The 18,642-nt window shown below is 26.1% G+C and overlaps 1 protein-coding gene across 1 annotated transcript; it reads left to right on the top strand.

Moving 5' to 3' along the window:
• The first annotated feature begins 230 nt into the window (after window positions 1-230).
• LOC145840116 (M-phase inducer phosphatase-like) lies at window positions 231-8,621 on the top strand. The gene is made up of 6 exons (XM_082947264.1): window positions 231-296; window positions 3,399-3,490; window positions 3,969-4,098; window positions 5,478-5,608; window positions 7,612-7,837; window positions 8,388-8,621. The coding sequence occupies exons 1-6, from the start codon at window positions 231-233 to the stop codon at window positions 8,619-8,621; spliced, it is 879 nt and encodes a 292-aa protein (XP_082803390.1).
• Window positions 8,622-18,642: the final 10,021 nt, after the last annotated feature.

Here is an 18,642-nt window from a genome sequence, read left to right as displayed (position 1 = left end):
ACTCACTAAATAATATTGGAAAACATACAAAAACAATATTTGTTTTTTTATTGAGATCTGCTTCACAGATAAAAAAAGCCAAATTGTCCTACTTTTTATATGGGGTTTCGCACCATCTTAATAAACTCAAACTAAAAAAAAATCCTGTATCATTTAGCTATTAAGTTCGGTAAAAGTATACTTAAAAAACAAAAATATTATAAAGTAATTAAACTTTTACCTAAACAAAAATGTCACGTAAAAGAGAAGTAGATCATGATAGGCTTCCACCTTCTAGCATCATGTTTCAGAATGATGTCAGTAGAATTCCTCCATCATTAAGATAAAAAATTCTCAGAGAGCTGTGTTCTGCTCATCAAGGGGTTACTGCAATGAACAAGCGAGCAAGAGAAATTGTTAACTTGTCAGGAATAATAAATGACATCTAAGGTTTTCGGGAAAATCGTAACAGTTGTAACTTCATTGCACCAAACAATTTTCGCCTACCTCCAATTGAACCATTAATTAACCAAAGTCAATTTTCTTTGAATATTTTTATTTAAAAAGATTATAAGATTTTGTAGCTGCTGACAGACTTTTAGTTGGACCGAAAAGCAGAAATCTAATTAGGTATAAACAAGTCTGGTTCAAAAAGGATATGTGAAGCCTTGCGTCGTATTTTGTAATTTTTGATGTTTCTGTTAAAATATCTTCAGATGAAAGTCCAGAATTTTCTGCAAAGGTTTTCTAAAATGATGGGATGTCATCTGTATATCATCATATAACTTACGGGAGTAAAAATAAAATTATCTAATTAGCAGTAAATGCCACTAAGCGATTAATAATGGAAAACGTTGTTTCCAAGGTAGTACTAAATAACGACAGAATGGTACAAGCTTTAGAACGCAGAAAAATACGCCTGATCAAGGATGCAAACTATCCCCTGCGATAATCCTTTTTACAGAATAGTATTAAACAGTCGTTTTCTTACATCAGAAACAGTGTTATGGCTTACAATAACCCGCAGATCTCAAAAATAGTATCACAAATAAAATAAAAAACGATTATAGTTCTCGTTATTTTAAATGACTCAAAAGTTTAAGTGAGCATACAAAATAATTGCCACCACTGAATTCTGGTAGCCATATCATGAAAAAAATCAAAAAGGTCACTTTCCTAAGATGTGTGGAAAAGTGATTAGTAGCAGAACTAAAAGATTATTACCAATATGTTGTCAAGGTTGAGGGATCTGGTCGCTTAACTGTTCAAAATCGCAAAATTTTAAGAAAACTTAACACTCCTGGTTGCAAAAATCTAAGCAACACCTTGAAGAAAAGCAAATATACCACTGCAGAAGTTTGACTTTTCTAGTAATGGTGAGAAAAGTGATTTTATTCAAAATTTGACATTCTCCGCTCCAAGAGGTAATAAGTTACATAGCTGGAGATAGCTACAGCAAGATTTGCAACGCAAAATCAGCCACCTAAGGATTCAGATTGCATTAGTGCAAGCCAATTCTCTACAAAGCAGAAAAATAGAGTTTTGTTTCTTTTGGATCTAAAAATTAATCTTATTTATCTGAAAGAGGTTTTGTTTACGACAACGAATGAGCTGCATCATTCCGGTCGTGTAAGAATTCGGAGAAGGATCGACGATTCCAGAAATGGTGCTTATAAATTTGTTTAAACTAAAGTTTATAATAGTGTTTTTATTTGATTGTAAACTAAGCTAATTGAAACATTTCTATGGTTTTTGTTCTTTTTGAGTTTAATTTCGTAGATTTTTAGAACTGAAAACTGTACTAAAGTATACAACTTACTTTTAAAAGTTTTTTTTGCTTTTTAAATGTTTTGTATTATCTCATTTGTAGATAAAGTCTTGAGGAAGATATAAAAATATTTAAAAAGCTTTATTATATTTTGTTTTACATTTTTTTTCATTCTTGTAATTAGTTCGTGAATAAACTAAACCAAGAAAGATACTTAATTAATGTGTTTATATTTGCACTAAAATTAATAAATATTATATATATATATAAATAACATATAAATATAATATATATATATACGTTTAACACCATTCTCGGTTCTTTTCGGTAGCAACCCATTGTGTTTTTGTTAGTTTTTATCTAAATGAAATATATGTCAAACTTTTTAACTTTCTATTCTATTATAAGTTATGCTAACTGCTTCCTAGAAAAAGTTAACTAAAGTAATTATTATGTCTTCTTTTTTACAACTTTAAATTACTTGTTATGATAACAAAAAATTTGTTTAACTATTCCAACATATTTTTTACTAGGTGATTAAAAAAAAAAAATTTTATAGCGAAAGCAAAATCTACATAAACTAAGTTCAAATTGAAACTAAATTAAAAATAAACCTAAGTAATCATTCTGAAGTTAACTTTAGGTGGTTAGTCTAAATAATTTTCACTTATTATAATTTAATCTTAACAATTAAGTAGCTAAATTTCAATATATCATTGTTTTACATCTGAGTATAATGTAAATATAGTTTTTAGTACTCTAAAATAGTTTGAAAAAATCTGTTCAACTGTAAAATTGAAAAAAATATTGACAAACAATTTAAGTTTTTTGTCAAATTAAAATATTTCTAATTTAGAAAATCGGTACTTTTTTACTGTTACAAAAATAAAGTATTTAAAATTTTGAAATAAAATAATATTAAGTTATTTTCTAAATTGTTTGTAAAAAAGTTTTTAATTTGTAAAAGTAAGCTTAACTAAAATTATTATTACTGGTTTTATATACGTAGAAGTTAAAAAGAAATGTTTCTTGTTTTATCGATTAGTTTGTTTTTGAACAACATTTTGTACCATATTTTATGCTTTTAACATAAATGTATTTGTTTAGGACATTAGATAGATTAAATAAAGAACTGATTTCGGGAAAAAAACCAAATATACGTGAGGAAGTTTTGTATCCAACTGCAAATGAGCGTAATTTGGACAATTCGGTTTTAGTAAGAAACAGCTTAAAAAGTTTATTTAGTTTTTTCACTAAACATATATGTATGTTTAGAGTTTTTTTTAAACGAGTTTAACCTAAAAGCTAATGATCGTGTTTTAACACTAATAGAGATTTTAACTAACAGAAATCAAACGCGATTTTGTTCGCAATTGTCTAGATGATTTTTAAAACGATCATTTTTTAGATTTAATATTTAAAAAAGCTTAGAAATAAACCGTATTACGTGTGTTTGTTATATATTTTTTTATGAACTTAAATTCAATAACAAATAACGCTTGAATTATCAGCTAATTAACATTTAATCTAGTTTTAGTAAAACTAGTACTGTATTAGACAGTCTAAAGCGCACAAGTTTAGTTATCTTTGTTTTCCGAGTAAAACTATTATCAACTTCAATAGACCTTGAAATATAATATAAAACTTTCAGCAACCCATGAGGATCAAGGAAAACATGTTTGGAGTGAATTGTTTTTCTCTGATGATAGTTCAGACATCCAAGTCTCACCAAACAAGAGAGATGTTTATCTTAATTGAAATTTATATTTTGAGTATATATCTTCGTAGTACCTAAAATATTTTTTTTTCTATATTAAGATTCAAACAAAAGTATTTAAATGGTAACTTTACAAATGGTAACTATTTTGTTAATGCTAACATACAATTGAAGAAAAATTAATTACTTATTCATGTTTAATCGTTTCTGTGAGACTAAAACCAAATTTTAAGTTAATTAAAACAATAAAAAGTTTTAAATGAAAGTTTAGTATTTTCTAGGATTCTGATTGTTTTGGAGCACCATTGAATGATGAAGCAATAAACCGTGGAACTCTTTTAATGAGGTATTTTTATATTTTGATTTTTGCTGAACTAAAAATTCAAGTATACAAGTAATTAACAATAAGTTTAATAAAAATAAGTTCAACAGAACAAACAGGCTTTTTTTAAACATGTGTGATACAAATTTTATGAATACTTTATTTATACTAATAAATTGTAGAGCACAAACAGTAGAGTTAGCCAATGTTAACGATGAAGCTGCAAATGTTGTTGATGAAGACGTAACTTTGCAGTTGCCCATTATCAATGCTAGTGTAAAACGCAAGTACAACAAAATCAGCGCTGAGACTGTAAAATAATATTTGTTCATATTTTTAACGTATTGTAATGATACACTATAAATTGTTATAGTGAGATAAAAAAAAATTCTGGTAAAAAATTTATTTAGTCTAATTTTTTTTGTATTTAAATTACAATAAACTAAATACGATAAACAAAATACAGCAAGTTCACCAAAAATGATTCAGCCAAAATAAGGAAACAAATAATATATGTTTGGCTGAAAAAATTGTTTTATAAACAAAAACATAAAAAATAAAATGAAATAAAATCAAAGGAACTTAAAAAAAGATTACTATAGTTTGTTGTTAATCTACAATTTACTTAAAACTTACAAACTTTAGGTCATTTAGTTTTTTTAAAGTGTTTTGATATTAAAAAAATATTTGTTTAAACTTTATAATCAACTTATTTATCAACCACTAAATAAAAACAAAAAAAAATAATTTAACATTATTTGTATTAACTTCAATATTGAATGTCATTGCATTGTAACAGCCACCTACCTGCAGAAACGTATACTTATGTGCGAAAAAACTTGCTTTTATTTCAGCTTGAAAAGACTCAGCTTTCTTAACTTTTAATATCATTTATACTTAGTTATGCACTCTTGAGAGATAATTTTTGTCATATATGTACTGTTTAGCACTTAAAGTGTCGTCAAAACTTAACGAGTTAAAAATATCTAAATTGTATATATTTAGCGCATTTAAGATTTAATTTGTCAAAAACCTTCATTGCAAAATTGATTCTAATGGAAGCTGTAACCTTTTCTCCAAAATTTAAAATCATACAATTTTATGTTACCGAAATTTGCATAATTTAATGTTTTATGTATTGACTACATTAAATTTTTGGTTTTGAAAACAATATAAATGTTTTTGAGTTAAATCGTGGTTTTCTTTTACTTATTTTCAATAAAAATTTTATGGGTTTACACAAGTGACAACACATAAAGAGTCATAGAGGTTGTGGAGTAAAATAAATTGCCTTCTATACAGTTATCACTCATACTTCAACATTCCATTTTAAAGTATTAACATAACTGCATAGTTTCAGATTAAATTAAATAACATTAGAGGTAATTTAAATTGCTGTGTTGCCGCCAGGACGTTATCACGCGTCATTTCAGATGTTTAAATTTTTACAGATTCGTAACTTTTTTGAGCTAGCTACGTCCCTGCAATGTAAAAATTTTCTTAAAGTAAAATCCATTCAAGACCGGTCCGTAAACTTATAATTTTTAATTTTCTAAAACAAATTTTACAGCGAGCACTAAATAAAGCTACATTAGTAATTTTAGCTAAATGAATAATATTTTGAATAAACATATCTTTTAATTACTCTGTATAAATAACTAAAGTCCATGTTAGACTAAGAAATTTTACAGATGACACAATTGCTCGAAGGGAATTTCAACATCAACTACGAATTAATCGACTGCAGATATCCTTATGAGTTCGAAGGTGGTCACATCAAAGGTGCTTGGAATGGTTGGAACTGCATGGAAGTTGTGCAGAGGTAAATCATAGTATTGTACAAATTGATAAAATATTAACAAAAAATAATTACAAGTTGTTCTAAAGTGATGAGTGTATATATAATAATGTAAATATTAATTTAATGATTATGATATGGAAACAATTAAAGTATCTCAACTTTCAAAGCCTTATTAAAAACATGTATCACTATGAAATCTTATAAAACTACTGAACTATTTAATTATAATTGTACAATTTTTAGATTAAGGCTTTCTAATCTTACTTCGATATTTTGTTTATAAGATATTACTTATATACATTTTAGACGCCTTACTAACTAATGCTAACAAAATTTTAAAAATGCGCACAAGGGGCGATGCTGCTTACTTTAGGAAACCCTGCTTTAAAAAAGACTATATAAATTATGAAGTTTATTTTAGTAAACTATGTGATTTAGAGAGAAAGAAAAACTACTAAACGTTTTGATTTTTAGTAAAAAACAAAAAAACAAAAGTGTTAATAATGGAAATTATATTAAAGCATTGTACATCATTTATGCAAATAATAATCGAGAAATTCACATAAAAACTAAATCAACAAGCAAGAAATGCCGACAAAATTGTACATTAAAATCGAGTAAGGCACATTAGTAATTGAAAAGTATACCTTGTCGGCTTAAGCAATAAAACTCAGTAACTAAATACTTTACAATAACTAAAAAAAAGAGAAATTAAGTTGGTTTACTATGAAAGTGAAAGTTTAAAAATTCAAATATTTTTAATTTAAGTGGAATAAAGTACTCTGATAAAGTAAAACGAAGTAAAAGAGTTAAGTTTTCTATTGCAAAGCTGTATTAAAATGTAAAAAAAAAATTCGTTATGCAAAAAAATATATCGTTAAATATTTTCTGTGTTTTAAATCTTACAACAAGCTGAACAAGTTTATCTATCTTAAAACTTATTGCATTTAAAAAGTGTTGATACTGCGGACCTTCATTTTATTCTTTATTTTTTATTTATTTTGTTGCTTATTAGCTTAATAGACCTGTATTAATGTTGAAAACAATATCTTGAATTTACATGTCTTATACACTTTAATTCAATAAAAATCATAAAAATTCTTACTTGCAACGTTTAAAATCTTATTTTTGTATTTTTTTTAGTGAATGTTATTTATTGTGACTCTTTTTTAAGTAAATCTGTCTTTAGTACATTTTGTGTATAACCACAAAATAAAAGAGAAAAGGTGTGCTGTATTTACACCCGTTTACATCACTTAAAAAAAAAGAAAGAGCGGAGGATTTGGTATAAAACTCAATGATGTTAGGACAGTGTCTTCCACCTGTCCTTTTGAAAAGTATATATTCTTTCGAGTGTGTCATATTTATCGTCTTTGTAAAACAATGATATTATCCAGCGTTGAAATTTTTACACAAGTGCTTAATTAAACTATGGAAAGTTTTTGTACAAAAGGAAATTTTCCCCAAGAGAAAAGTCAATCTTATCATATCAATTCTGCATATAAGCACGAGTGTTGATGAATGAGGGCTTTTTTCGTGTTGTTTGAGTCTGTAGGCGGCTTTTCAATATACAAGTCAAAGTTTCCGGGCTTTTGATGTGCGTTAAAAATCATAATTACAAAATACTAAGAAACAGAGTTTTTGGTTGTGTCTTTATAAAGTTATAAAGCTTTTCTAATTCCTTCATCTTCTACATTATTTCAGTCCCCAATCGTCCTTAATATGTCATTTACCTCCCGTAACTATATCAGGTCAGTTTGTTATAATGCTAGGCCAGCTGGTTAGAATCCTAGACCAGTTAGTCATAGTATAATACAACTTAAATATAATAGTAGTTTAGTTAGCTATAAAATAAGTCCGGTTGGTTATAAAGCTATCAAAGTTATACAGCTGTGTATATTTAGCGACTAGTGTAAATGAAGTTAACTACCGTTTACTAAAACAATAAAAAGTAGACGTCATTTAATAAGTTTGTGTATCAAACATAAACAAGTATTTTATTAATGATTTAAATGTAAAAATAGATATTTAGAAGGAAATAGACCATTGTGGGCAACACAAACGCCAACAAGCAACTACAGGCCTCCAGTTTTGATTTTTCACTGTGAGTTCAGCGAGGAAAGAGGACCGAAAATGCACGACCTATTGAGACTAGCTGACCTTCACTGTAACCAGTACCGACATTTGCATTACCCTGAGATGTATATATTACACCAGGGCTACAGCAAATTTTTCGAAACCCCTGGAGCTGTAAGCTTAATACTGTAACCTTTTTTTTTCAATTACTTTTACTTAAAATTATATGAACGTTCCTAGTTTGCATCATGCTAAACATTATGAACTTTTATGCGTAAATAAGTAATTAGATTGAACTGATAAAAAATGCTTTTCATAATTGTACACATAAAACACTCAAAAGATAAAATTAAACATTTTTAGTTATAATGTTTTTTGCTATAACTAAATTTAAACTTTGGTATTTCCTAAACATTGCACTGTTTAAGTTTAGAATCATTTAACAATGTTACCTGAATCTAATAAAAAAAAAAAAAAAAATATAAATTGTGCACATTTTAAAGGCAGTGAAATAAAAAAAAATCTCACTACTACAATTTTATTTTAAATTATTTACACAGTTTTCAATATAAGAAAGACTTGACTTTGACTACATCAATCTGCTAAATAAAATAAGAAAAGTTTTCAAACCAGATTACCAATGCATTTTTAATACTTAAAGTATTGAAAAGTAAATATTTACATTTCTATACTCATTTTCTATTAAAAATTTGAACTGACACAGAGGCAGTATTGCGAACCAGACGAATACGTCAGCATGTTCGAGTCAAATTACTTCGGCTTGAAAACAAGAAGGAGGAATTTTGAACTGCAACTCAGAGAGAGGTTAAACGCTGAGCCAGCTGAGAGACATAACAATCAGCCTATCGCAGGGTGGACCAACCTAACCATAAAAAGTACGTACATGGGCAATCAAGACGGCATAATTAGTGCGGAAACCAATCGAGTTGATCAATAAAAATAGTAAATTTACGTCTTTTCAAGGGAACATACCCCCAACCTATTGTGAGCGACGACTCTTCAGACTATGACTAAACTAGACTAGACTTAAATACTAGTTCAATGACCAAAAACAATCGATATTTGTATGATTAATCTAAAAAAAATATTTAAAAAGTAGAAAAATACTGTTCAGTTTGTTGTTGGTTTGAAATAAATTGTTTGCTCTCTTAAAAGTTTGCTTTTTCCTAAATATAATTGTCAGATATAAGTTTAAAATTTTATTTTAGATAAAAAATATAGAAAATAGCTGTTGCACAAAATAGATTTATATGGCTTTTAACTATTATTGCAAGTTAAACGATGTTAATGTATTTTTCTTTTGTATTATTATTATTGATGGATTATCTTATTTGAGCAATAAATAGAAAAGTATTTAAATAAACGATTTTTATTTTTATTTAAAATATTTATTAACTTTGTTTAAGATAAAATATAAACAAGTAGTAATTAAATTTTAAAAAACAGTTTTTATCTTTTATAAACTACAATTTACGTAAGCTTAAAATTATTTTTTTCTAACCAAGAAAACATTAAAATTAGTACAAAAATTGAAATTAACTAGTTTAGTTTTAGTTTTTTTTTTGTTTTTTTTTATTTATTATAAGTACCTCTTTAAGCACTTATAAAACTATAAGCTACGGCTGTTTTTATTTGAAAACGTATAAAAACTGAGTAGTTTATTTTTCATTGAAAATTTCTATTTAATGTAGAATATTTTAAATTTAAGATTAAGATAAGCATACATAAAATGATAAGCAACATACAATTTTATATTAGTATGTATAGAAAGATAAAATTTTATATATCATGATAAGTATGAGTTTTATTAGAAGATTTAAATTAAAGATTCAGTTGAGCACTCACAAAACTGTAAATACGATAGGCTAGAACTAATGTTACACAAACGTGTACTTAAGTAGTAAAAAAAAATTTTCATTGGCCAGCCTCAGTTTATATAAATAAATTTCTAATAGAAATACAGGTAAATAACCAATCTCTCAACCGAATCAACTCTCGTATGAACTTTCCAAAGCCGTGGCACAGAATAACCGTTTTTAGATGAGTTGTGGCTTTTGAGGTTCAAACTAAAAAAAATTATTAATATAAATATGTATTAGCTATTATTAGTTGATTCATTTACAATTAACTTTATGGTAGCGAAAAGAAAGTTAAAAGCACACAACATTGGACTATGTTGATCAAAAAGAATCAAAAATTGCCGCTGGGTTTCGCTAAGAGAGTAGATTTTATACAAGATTTTATACAAAGTTTATTTAAATTTTACCCCAAAATAATATTTTGTTCCAAAAACAATTAAAGAAATAGTACTTTATTTACAGTAAAACATTACGTTGCAATATATATGGGATCAGTTGGAAGAAGACTTTAGACTTTTTAATGACACCGTTAAAGGTATTTACTATGATAGAAAAACAATCAGTTTGCTAACTAGTGTAATAAAATTAAATTAATTTCTTAATATGGATATATTTTTATTCTTAGTATAAGGTATTTTTAAATTGTATGTAGGAACAGTTATATTAAAGTTTTTAGTTAATTATGAATTTTTCATCAAACTATAGTACTGGGTAAACAGTGATTAAATTTCTAAAAATAGTTAGTTTAAATATTTTAAAACTTACTGATTACGCAAGTTATCTGATTTGACAATAAGTTAGGGACATTCTATAGTAACTAATTTTTAATATAAATAAATTTCTAATTATAATGTTTTTTTGTTGACTAAATGGTTTAAGTACTTATTGTAAGCACTCATAAAAATAAGCTACATATAATTTTGCATTATAATGTAATAAAAAAACGTTTATTTTTTTCTGTTACGTATAACATATTTATAATTGAAGTTAATAAGCAAATAAATACGATAAGCTACTATTAATATTACATTATATTTTACATTGATTTAACAAGTTTTGTATAAGTATAAGTTTAAAGTATTTAAAAAAAATACAAGAAATTCACCTCTTTCAGTCTTAAAACTGTCAACTTATTCGCGGAAGAATTCTTCAAGTTAGAGGCACAATACTAGAAATCTGATGTTTATGTATGACATTTAACATTTGAGGAAGGTAAACTAAAAATGTTTGAAGTAACAATTGACTTTAGTTTATAAGTATTTTAGTTAAATGTTAACCTTGCTGGTGGCAAAAAGGGAATTTAGAGTCAAATTGATCTTCCTGAGTGAAATTATCACGAATTACCAGTTGGTTCTGGAAAGAGAAGAAACAAAATAGTCACCCAATTAAATGAAGATCAGGGTTTGAAAGTTTTTGTTTCGTATAACATGAATTTATAGTTTACTTCTTCTTATAACTTTTTGATTCAACGATGAGTTTCATTGGAACAAATGCCATTTAGGTTAAAAAATCTTTTAAACTCAATTTATTAGTTTATAGATTGAGTAAACTTTCTAAAGTTAACAATACAAAAATCTATTTCAAATTTAAAGCTAATTTAACTTTAAAAATGGCATTTTGTGGCTACTGTTTAGTTTAACTATTTTGATTTTAAACACATTATACAATGGTTTAGTTTTTTTTATTTCGTTTAAGACAATCTAGTGCTATGCATTTGTGAACAATTCTCGAAGCAGAAAAGCTAAATGTAAATTAACTTCAGCCAGACAATAATATCAAAGTATGCTTGGTTACTACTTACTCACTTTAATTTTTAAACAGTTTACCTGACATTTGATTTGTGAATATTGGCGGACCGTGAGCTGCCCACCTGTATTTTAAATCAAGTTTAGCATAAATACCCAAATAATAAATACGAACTAATAAACGTTGAAACAATTAAACTAATATAATTTGTTAGAATATGTATGATCTAAAGTTTATTTTGACTTTTTTAGTCTTGATATAAGTATTTAGCAGAATTTCTGCTTGGCTAGCAATATGTTTCTTATTCATAGCCTTATTAAAACAAAATAATCAAAAACTCATTAAACGTTGTTTGATAAATGCTTTCTATAATTTTAAATAAGCACCTTTTTACAACCTCTTCTGAAATTAAAACTACATGAACTGTGCATTTCAAATTTTTAGTTCGAATTTATGACATTTATTAAGTTAAGTCAGTCATGTTCGAAAAGAGTAATTAATTTTTCTAAATTTTTAATCATGGTAATCAATAATGATTCTGGTTGACATTTCTTTTCTAATTATGTCCTGTAACTTTTAATATTGAAACAAATATTTAAACTACAAATTATGAAGTCGTTTTAGAATCAAAAGACATAAAAGATAATGTTCTATAAAATTTAAACGTAGTAGCTTTAAAATCGACCAAAAAATACTATTGGGATACGAAAGATAAAGTATTTTTTAAACGGAAATAAAATATGTCTATCGGTAAATAACAGTCAATTTTACTAAATAAAATTATTTCTATCCAATTATAACTAGTCACATATTCGTCACTTGCCTTGTATGGCTTCCACGCCCGCCATACTTTTTACAATTACTCTAATAAGTAAAAAAGTTTTCAAGTTGCCTGCTAACATTAAAAATGTGTCTGATATGCCGTTTTGACTTTTATACGCAAGCTTTTGTGGTTATGATAAGTTTTAGACCGTTGTTAACAGTACTAAGAAATTAATCAACTTAAGTTAGCCGTTACTTTAGTTTAGAAAGTTTGAAGAAGTTAAAAAAGAAAGTTGTTAAGACTTTTAATTTGTCTAGTTTAATGGTTGCTTACTTAAAAATTTTTTTAAACTACATTTTTATTTTGGAATGTTAATCCAACACTAAATTTTCTATTATTAAAAAGGTTTTAAAACCTTTAGGAATATTCAGGACAGAAGTTTTCTCTCAGGAAATTTTCTGACTGAAAGAATACTTATTAAGACTTTAGTAGTGTTAAAGTTTATTAAAAAGGCCAACTCATATTAAGTTTAGTTAAATTGACAGTTTTGTTTTGTATTTGTCTATAAAGTTTTAAAACATTGAAATGGCGTAGTTTTTCAACATTTAGAAACAAAAAGATACTAAAGCACTAATAACTATAAGTAAATACATTGTCTAAAATACAATGCTGAAAGTAATGTTAGTACCTGCTTTGTTTTATTTAAAATTATTATATGTTTCTATATAATTTGTTTGATACTTTGTAAACATATCACAATTATTTGTGATTACGTTATTAGTATGGTCCTTTATAACAAGAGTATATAAACTGATTACATGTTTTTACTGTTTATCAAAGTATACATATTTATGAGCAATTTTTATTATCCCTGATAAAGCACATAGAATATAAGAAAATTGTTTTGAACCCCAATAAATTTATTAACTTAACACAAAAATTCAGAGTAATAGTCAATAGAGTCACTCACTTTTATGTATTATTTAAGTTATGTAAAGCAGATTTTTGGTGTCGGTTATAAAGATGTTTTTGATCATATGTTTTTTTTATGCATTAGGTTTTCATTTTAATATATACTTTTTATACATATAACTTCAAACTTCAAGCACTATTTTGCACTTTGTAGGGTTGCCACTCACTGTGAATACTTAAGATAAGTCAGAAGAGTTTAAAAGTTTTGAAAATCTCAGTAAGAGTCATGATAACTCAGATTAACTCATGCTAGTGTAAAATGTTTAAAATTTGATGATGACTCAGGCAAGTTTGTTTTATTAAAAAAATATATTGAGGTATTTATTTATATTTTAATCTAAGTCTTGTTTAATTTTAAGATTTTAAACTAAAATTATGTTACATTTTTCATTTGTTATATTTTTAAACAGCTGTTTAAAACTTTTTTTGTAATGTTTGTTTTAATACTTTTAAAACTTGTCATTGGTTCTTTTAAAACATTTAAAAAGACTCAGGGTAACTTAAGTCAGTTCAAGATAACTCAAGACCGACTTTTTTTGTCACTAAGGGTAGTTTTTATGCTTTAAGAGTGGCAACTATGACTAAAATAGCATAGCTTTAAAAAATCAACTGTTATTAACGTTTAGCTAAAAAAAGTTTTAAATTGTCTTTAGAGTTTTATCTTATTCTTATTTATTATTTAGATCTTAAACTAAAAATTCTTCTTGTAGTTTTAATATTTTCATATTTTTTAAACAGCTGTTTCAAAAAGTTGGTTTTAAATGACTTTAAAATACTTTTTTTTTTAAATTATAAAAACATGTTATCGGTTCTATCTAAAAAAATAATATATTCAGGATTACTTAGGTCAGTTTAAGGTAACTCAAGACAGTCTTTTTATTTATCATTCAGGGTAATTTTTAGACTTTAAGAGTGGCAACTATGACTGAAATAGTATAGCTTAAAAAGATCAGCTCATGTCAACTTTTAGTTCTAGTTAATAATTAAGAATTATAAACTAAAATATGTAAAAACTATTTATAACTGCACTTATAAAAGTCTTACTTCCTGTTTAAGTCTATCTGCATATGAATTTTGCTTTAATATAACCGCTATTTTTTGATAACATAATTCATTTAGTCAATTACATTAAAATGGCCTTTTATTATACGGATACAAAACGATTACAGAACTTTACTGTTTTTCAAGATACATACAGTTTTGTGTATTTTTTTATCTTATCTAAATCAGGCTAGTTAAAAATATTTTAAAAACTTAGGATGACTTAGGCTTTTCTTTTTCTTGATAACTTTAATATTTATTAAAACTGTTAATCTATTTTTAAGTTCTTAAAAGAAGTTAAATATATCTATTCAATATTTCATCAATATTTTCATCAATAACTTGATTTCTATTGATTTGAAAAGTTTATTTAAACATTTTTGAAATTAATCAAGTATTTTTCAAATAAGTTAAGAAAAACTTATAATGACTAAGGACGGTTTAAGATAACTAAATGCAATTTTTAGTCACTCAAGATCATTTTATTTATACTTAAAGAGTGGAAACCCTTAGTTTTTTATTTTAACATTAGTTTAGTACCACATCAAGTATATTAATGAAAAAGTAAAAAAAAATAATGCATGTGGTATAAGAATTGTTATATTAACATTATAAAAGTTTTAGATAAGAGCAAAAGTTTAAATAAAATAATTAATACTTTTTAAAGGAATTTGCTTTTATAAAAAAACGTATTAAGTATATTATGAAGTATATATTTTAAATATAGTAAGAATAATCTGAAATATATTTATCATATAACAGAATATGGAATCTGCTTTCATTGAACTCTTGTTTTATAACATGCTGATTGCTGGAGAAATACAAACACTATTTGGTATATTTGTCTACAAGGTACTTGTAAAAAAACAAATGAAAACTTTTATTAAGATGCATATACTTTTATGAAAATACATTTAATTAGAGTCAGGGTTTAATTTCTTTATCAAACATGTAAAAAATAGATGATATCTTTTAAATCTAAGTAAGTCAATACTATTTTCAGTTTTAATAAAAGAAAAAACAAAAATGATAGTATTTCAATAACATAAATGTTTACACATATAATAAAACTGTTTTAGAAAAATCGTATAATATTTACACTTCTCATTAAAAAAATATGAAAAACTACTGTTTGTTCTAAATTCTAAAATTTTTGAAGTAAAAACGTTATTGTCCCTATGTATAGGATAAACTACAAAAAATAAAAAAAGTTTTTGAAATATGAAGATATTGAAAGAAAACGTTAGAAGTACTTAAAATGTATTTTAAAGTGTATATATATTTTTCTTAATGTGTTTTGAGATATATACTTAATAATTTCAACTTCATCTTCTTAATGCTAATAGGTAAAAACTTTATGTTTTCCTTTAATTTTTGCCCAATGTTATACATTTTTCCATTTTTAATGGTTTTTCCAAGTTAACTTTCCTAAATTCTTAGTTTCAAGTATTCAGTCCAGGTTATTGTGCATATTAGCCTACAGTTGGCTGGTTTTTTGAAACTTAAAAAAATATTTTAGTAAAACAAATATTATTTGTTTTAACTTAAGGACAAAAAAATTTTATAATATAGATTGTATTTATATACTCAATATTTAGTAAAAAAAGGAAAAAGAAAAGAGTTTAGTAGAAAAAAAATATTTTAAAGCCAAAATTTGAAAACCATTAAGTAGTTTTTCTAATGACATTTTTTCAAAATGAAATATTACTTTGATAAATTAACAATATTTTTTTGACACTTAAAGTATTAAAAAGTAAACTCTTACATCTTACAACTCATTTACTATTGTAATTTGTATTAACAAAGAAACAACATTGCGAATCAGACGGATACTTCAGCATGTTCAGGAACAACTATCACAGTTGAAAGGTAGGATGTACTTCGAACAACAGTTGAAAGAGGGTTCCCATTGCAATGAGGACCGACCTAACCAAAAACGGCACGTAAACGGGCAATTAAGAATACTTAACTGGTGCGGCAGGCAATCGAAAATTATGTTCTAATTTGTTATAATTTTCAATTATATTTTAATCAGCTTTGAAACTTAAGTTAGGCTAATTAAAAAGTTCGTCGCTGTCTCAAAATACCAAAGAAAGGGAAATAACTTTTTAAGTCGTGTGAAAGGGCTAACGAAAAAATAGCTGCTAGTTCGCGCGTCAAAAGGGCGCCTTTAAAGCCGGCTGATGTATAAAGAGTTGGCAATCACAGTCTGATAGCGAGCCGTAATGACGATATCAAGAGCCAAGATACTGCAAAACCTGAAAAAGCAAGCGAAAACGAGAGTCGTTTCCGTGCTAAAAATAATTTCTCTCCAGCAAAAGAGAACGTTCCTCCGAGAAGCAAAAAACTCGAGCGATTCGATGACAAGTTTAGGTTTCACCTTTGTTAAAGAGAGGTAGCCATACTTTAAGACTTGACATCAAAACATCTCCTGCCCAAGACAACGTGCCTACATATTCAAAGGAGTCATCGGAAAATAATCTACCTCTGTTTAAAAAGAAAGTATCTCAATCATTTGTATGTGATTACTTGCCGGACTTTAAAATGTTTAAATTTTCAATTGGTCTCACGATGTACAATTTTTAATATGTTTGATGTACCTAATAACAAAAATCACTTGTTTTACCTTTTATTGTTTATAATGAATTGTTTGCTTTTTAAACGCTTATTTAATTTAACTTAACATAGGATTTAAAAGAAAATTAAAATAAATATATAAATAATATATGTTATTATTATATACTATTTGTTTATTTCTACAATATGCATAGTTGACTGTATAGTTTGAAAAATTCAATTATTTTAATGTTTTTATTTTGAAAGTTGTTAACTTAGTTTGTTTAAAAACCTATAAACAGTTATAAAATTTTACTTTTAATTTACTTTTATCCGACTAAAACTTAGTCAACTTAGTCTATAAGTATTCTACATTTTGGTTGCACAATGATATATGTCTGATGCTTACTTATGGTATCTACTGTTGAGGTAACTGCGTTTAAAAAGTCTAAAAAAACAATTAACTTTATTTTATTAGGTTTTTATTTAACAGTTAACCTTCCAGTGGTAAAAAGTCGTGACAAATTTATCAAGCTTGATCTGAGTGGAAACTGTAAGTAGTTACCGGTTGGTTTCGGAAAGAGAGTGAACTTGTGCAAAATAGTCAACCAACGGAAAGAAGATTCAGGGTTTGATAAGCCTGTTTTTCACTTCAATATTAAATTTTTGTAGAACAAAATTTAAAACCTGCATACACTTAAAAAACTAACTTACACATTTAGTAAACTTCCCTAAGTAAATTGTATAAACATATATCTTAAGTCTAAGATTAATTTTAAAACGAATCTGGGTAATTGTGGGAGCTGTTTAGTTTAACTATTTTCATTTAGCCCTTTGTAGAACGATATCAGATCAGTTTATATTTATTTCCCCATTAAATAAGCCAATGATATTAATTTGTAATTTTTTGTAGTTGCATAAGCAGAAAAACTAATTTATTTATTAATATTATTGAAGCAATTGTAAATTCAGAGTCATTTATTCAACACACTGTTTCATGCATAAAGCAGAATTTAAGAAATTTTAAAAAATTACACAAGCTTAATTTTAGTTTTTATAATACAAACTAATAGCAAATTATTAGATTAAATCTAGTAAGTAGGTTAAAACAAATTTATCATATCATTTTAAGGGTGAGCAGACATAAATATTGAATAAAAATAAGCTACAATTATAGTTCTAAATAATTTTTTTGAAGTCTTTTAATTAGATTAACACAGCGCGTTAATGATCTTAACTTTTTTTTTTTTCAAATTTAATAAATTAAAGATATTTTTTAATTGTTTTTATTGAATTATTTTTAAATTTTTTAGTTCAATCATATTTAGTTTTGACTTGAAATAACCATTTTTCGTTATGTGCTAACTACAAATAACCTTGATTGCAGGATCAGCTCTTACTATTTGGATTCAGATTTGTTGTAGACAAGTGATTCAAAAAACCAACTGTACCACTTTTTTGAAGCAAGTACATTTTACTGAGCCCTGGGATACACTTTATAAACGAAATCGACAACTAAAAAAAGACAGTTATTGCACGCTGGACATGACGTTCAACTTTTCTGGCTAAGGACTTTTTGTGCACCAGGTCCTCAAACCAAACTTTTTGAGCGTTTTTTTTGTCGTTAAATAAACATATTAAAACTTAATAAGCTATTTTGACAACTTAAACCAGTATTGTTTTTTATTGCATAGGTTTTATAAAATTGTAATCATAAAATTCCAAAAGTAATAAGTTTAACGAACTTAATTACTCAAATTTAAAGTGTAAGTTGGGTTTTTGAAAAAAAGATCAAATAAAGTTTTATATCAAAAATATTAAAAGTATTGTTATTTAAATTAGTCATCACTTAAACATTTATACTTTTTTAAATTCGTGGTTAACTTTATCATCTGAAATCATTACAAACAATATTGGTGTGTTTCTAACTAAGTTCAGATCATCATACTTTATCTACAAAACGTGTGGGTAAGTCATAATTATTCTAGTATAACTTTTTTACCTGAGTATTTTATCATTCA

The sequence above is a fragment of the Thalia democratica genome, chromosome 1 (genome assembly GCF_965202585.1).
Source record: "Thalia democratica chromosome 1, ktThaDemo2.hap1.1, whole genome shotgun sequence".
Taxonomy (NCBI): Eukaryota; Metazoa; Chordata; class Thaliacea; order Salpida; family Salpidae; genus Thalia; species Thalia democratica.
The sequence above is the reverse complement of the archived record's forward strand: the minus strand, read 5'-3'. Positions and strand labels throughout refer to the sequence as shown.

Coding starts and splice junctions, on each gene's coding strand:
- LOC145840116 (XM_082947264.1), top strand. CDS start 231: ATGTCACGTAAAAGAGAAGTAGATCATGATAGGCTTCCACCTTCTAGC. Junction 4,099..5,477: donor ACAAAATCAGCGCTGAGACT/GTAAAATAATAT, acceptor GAAATTTTACAG/ATGACACAATTGCTCGAAGG. Junction 7,838..8,387: donor TTTTCGAAACCCCTGGAGCT/GTAAGCTTAATA, acceptor GAACTGACACAG/AGGCAGTATTGCGAACCAGA.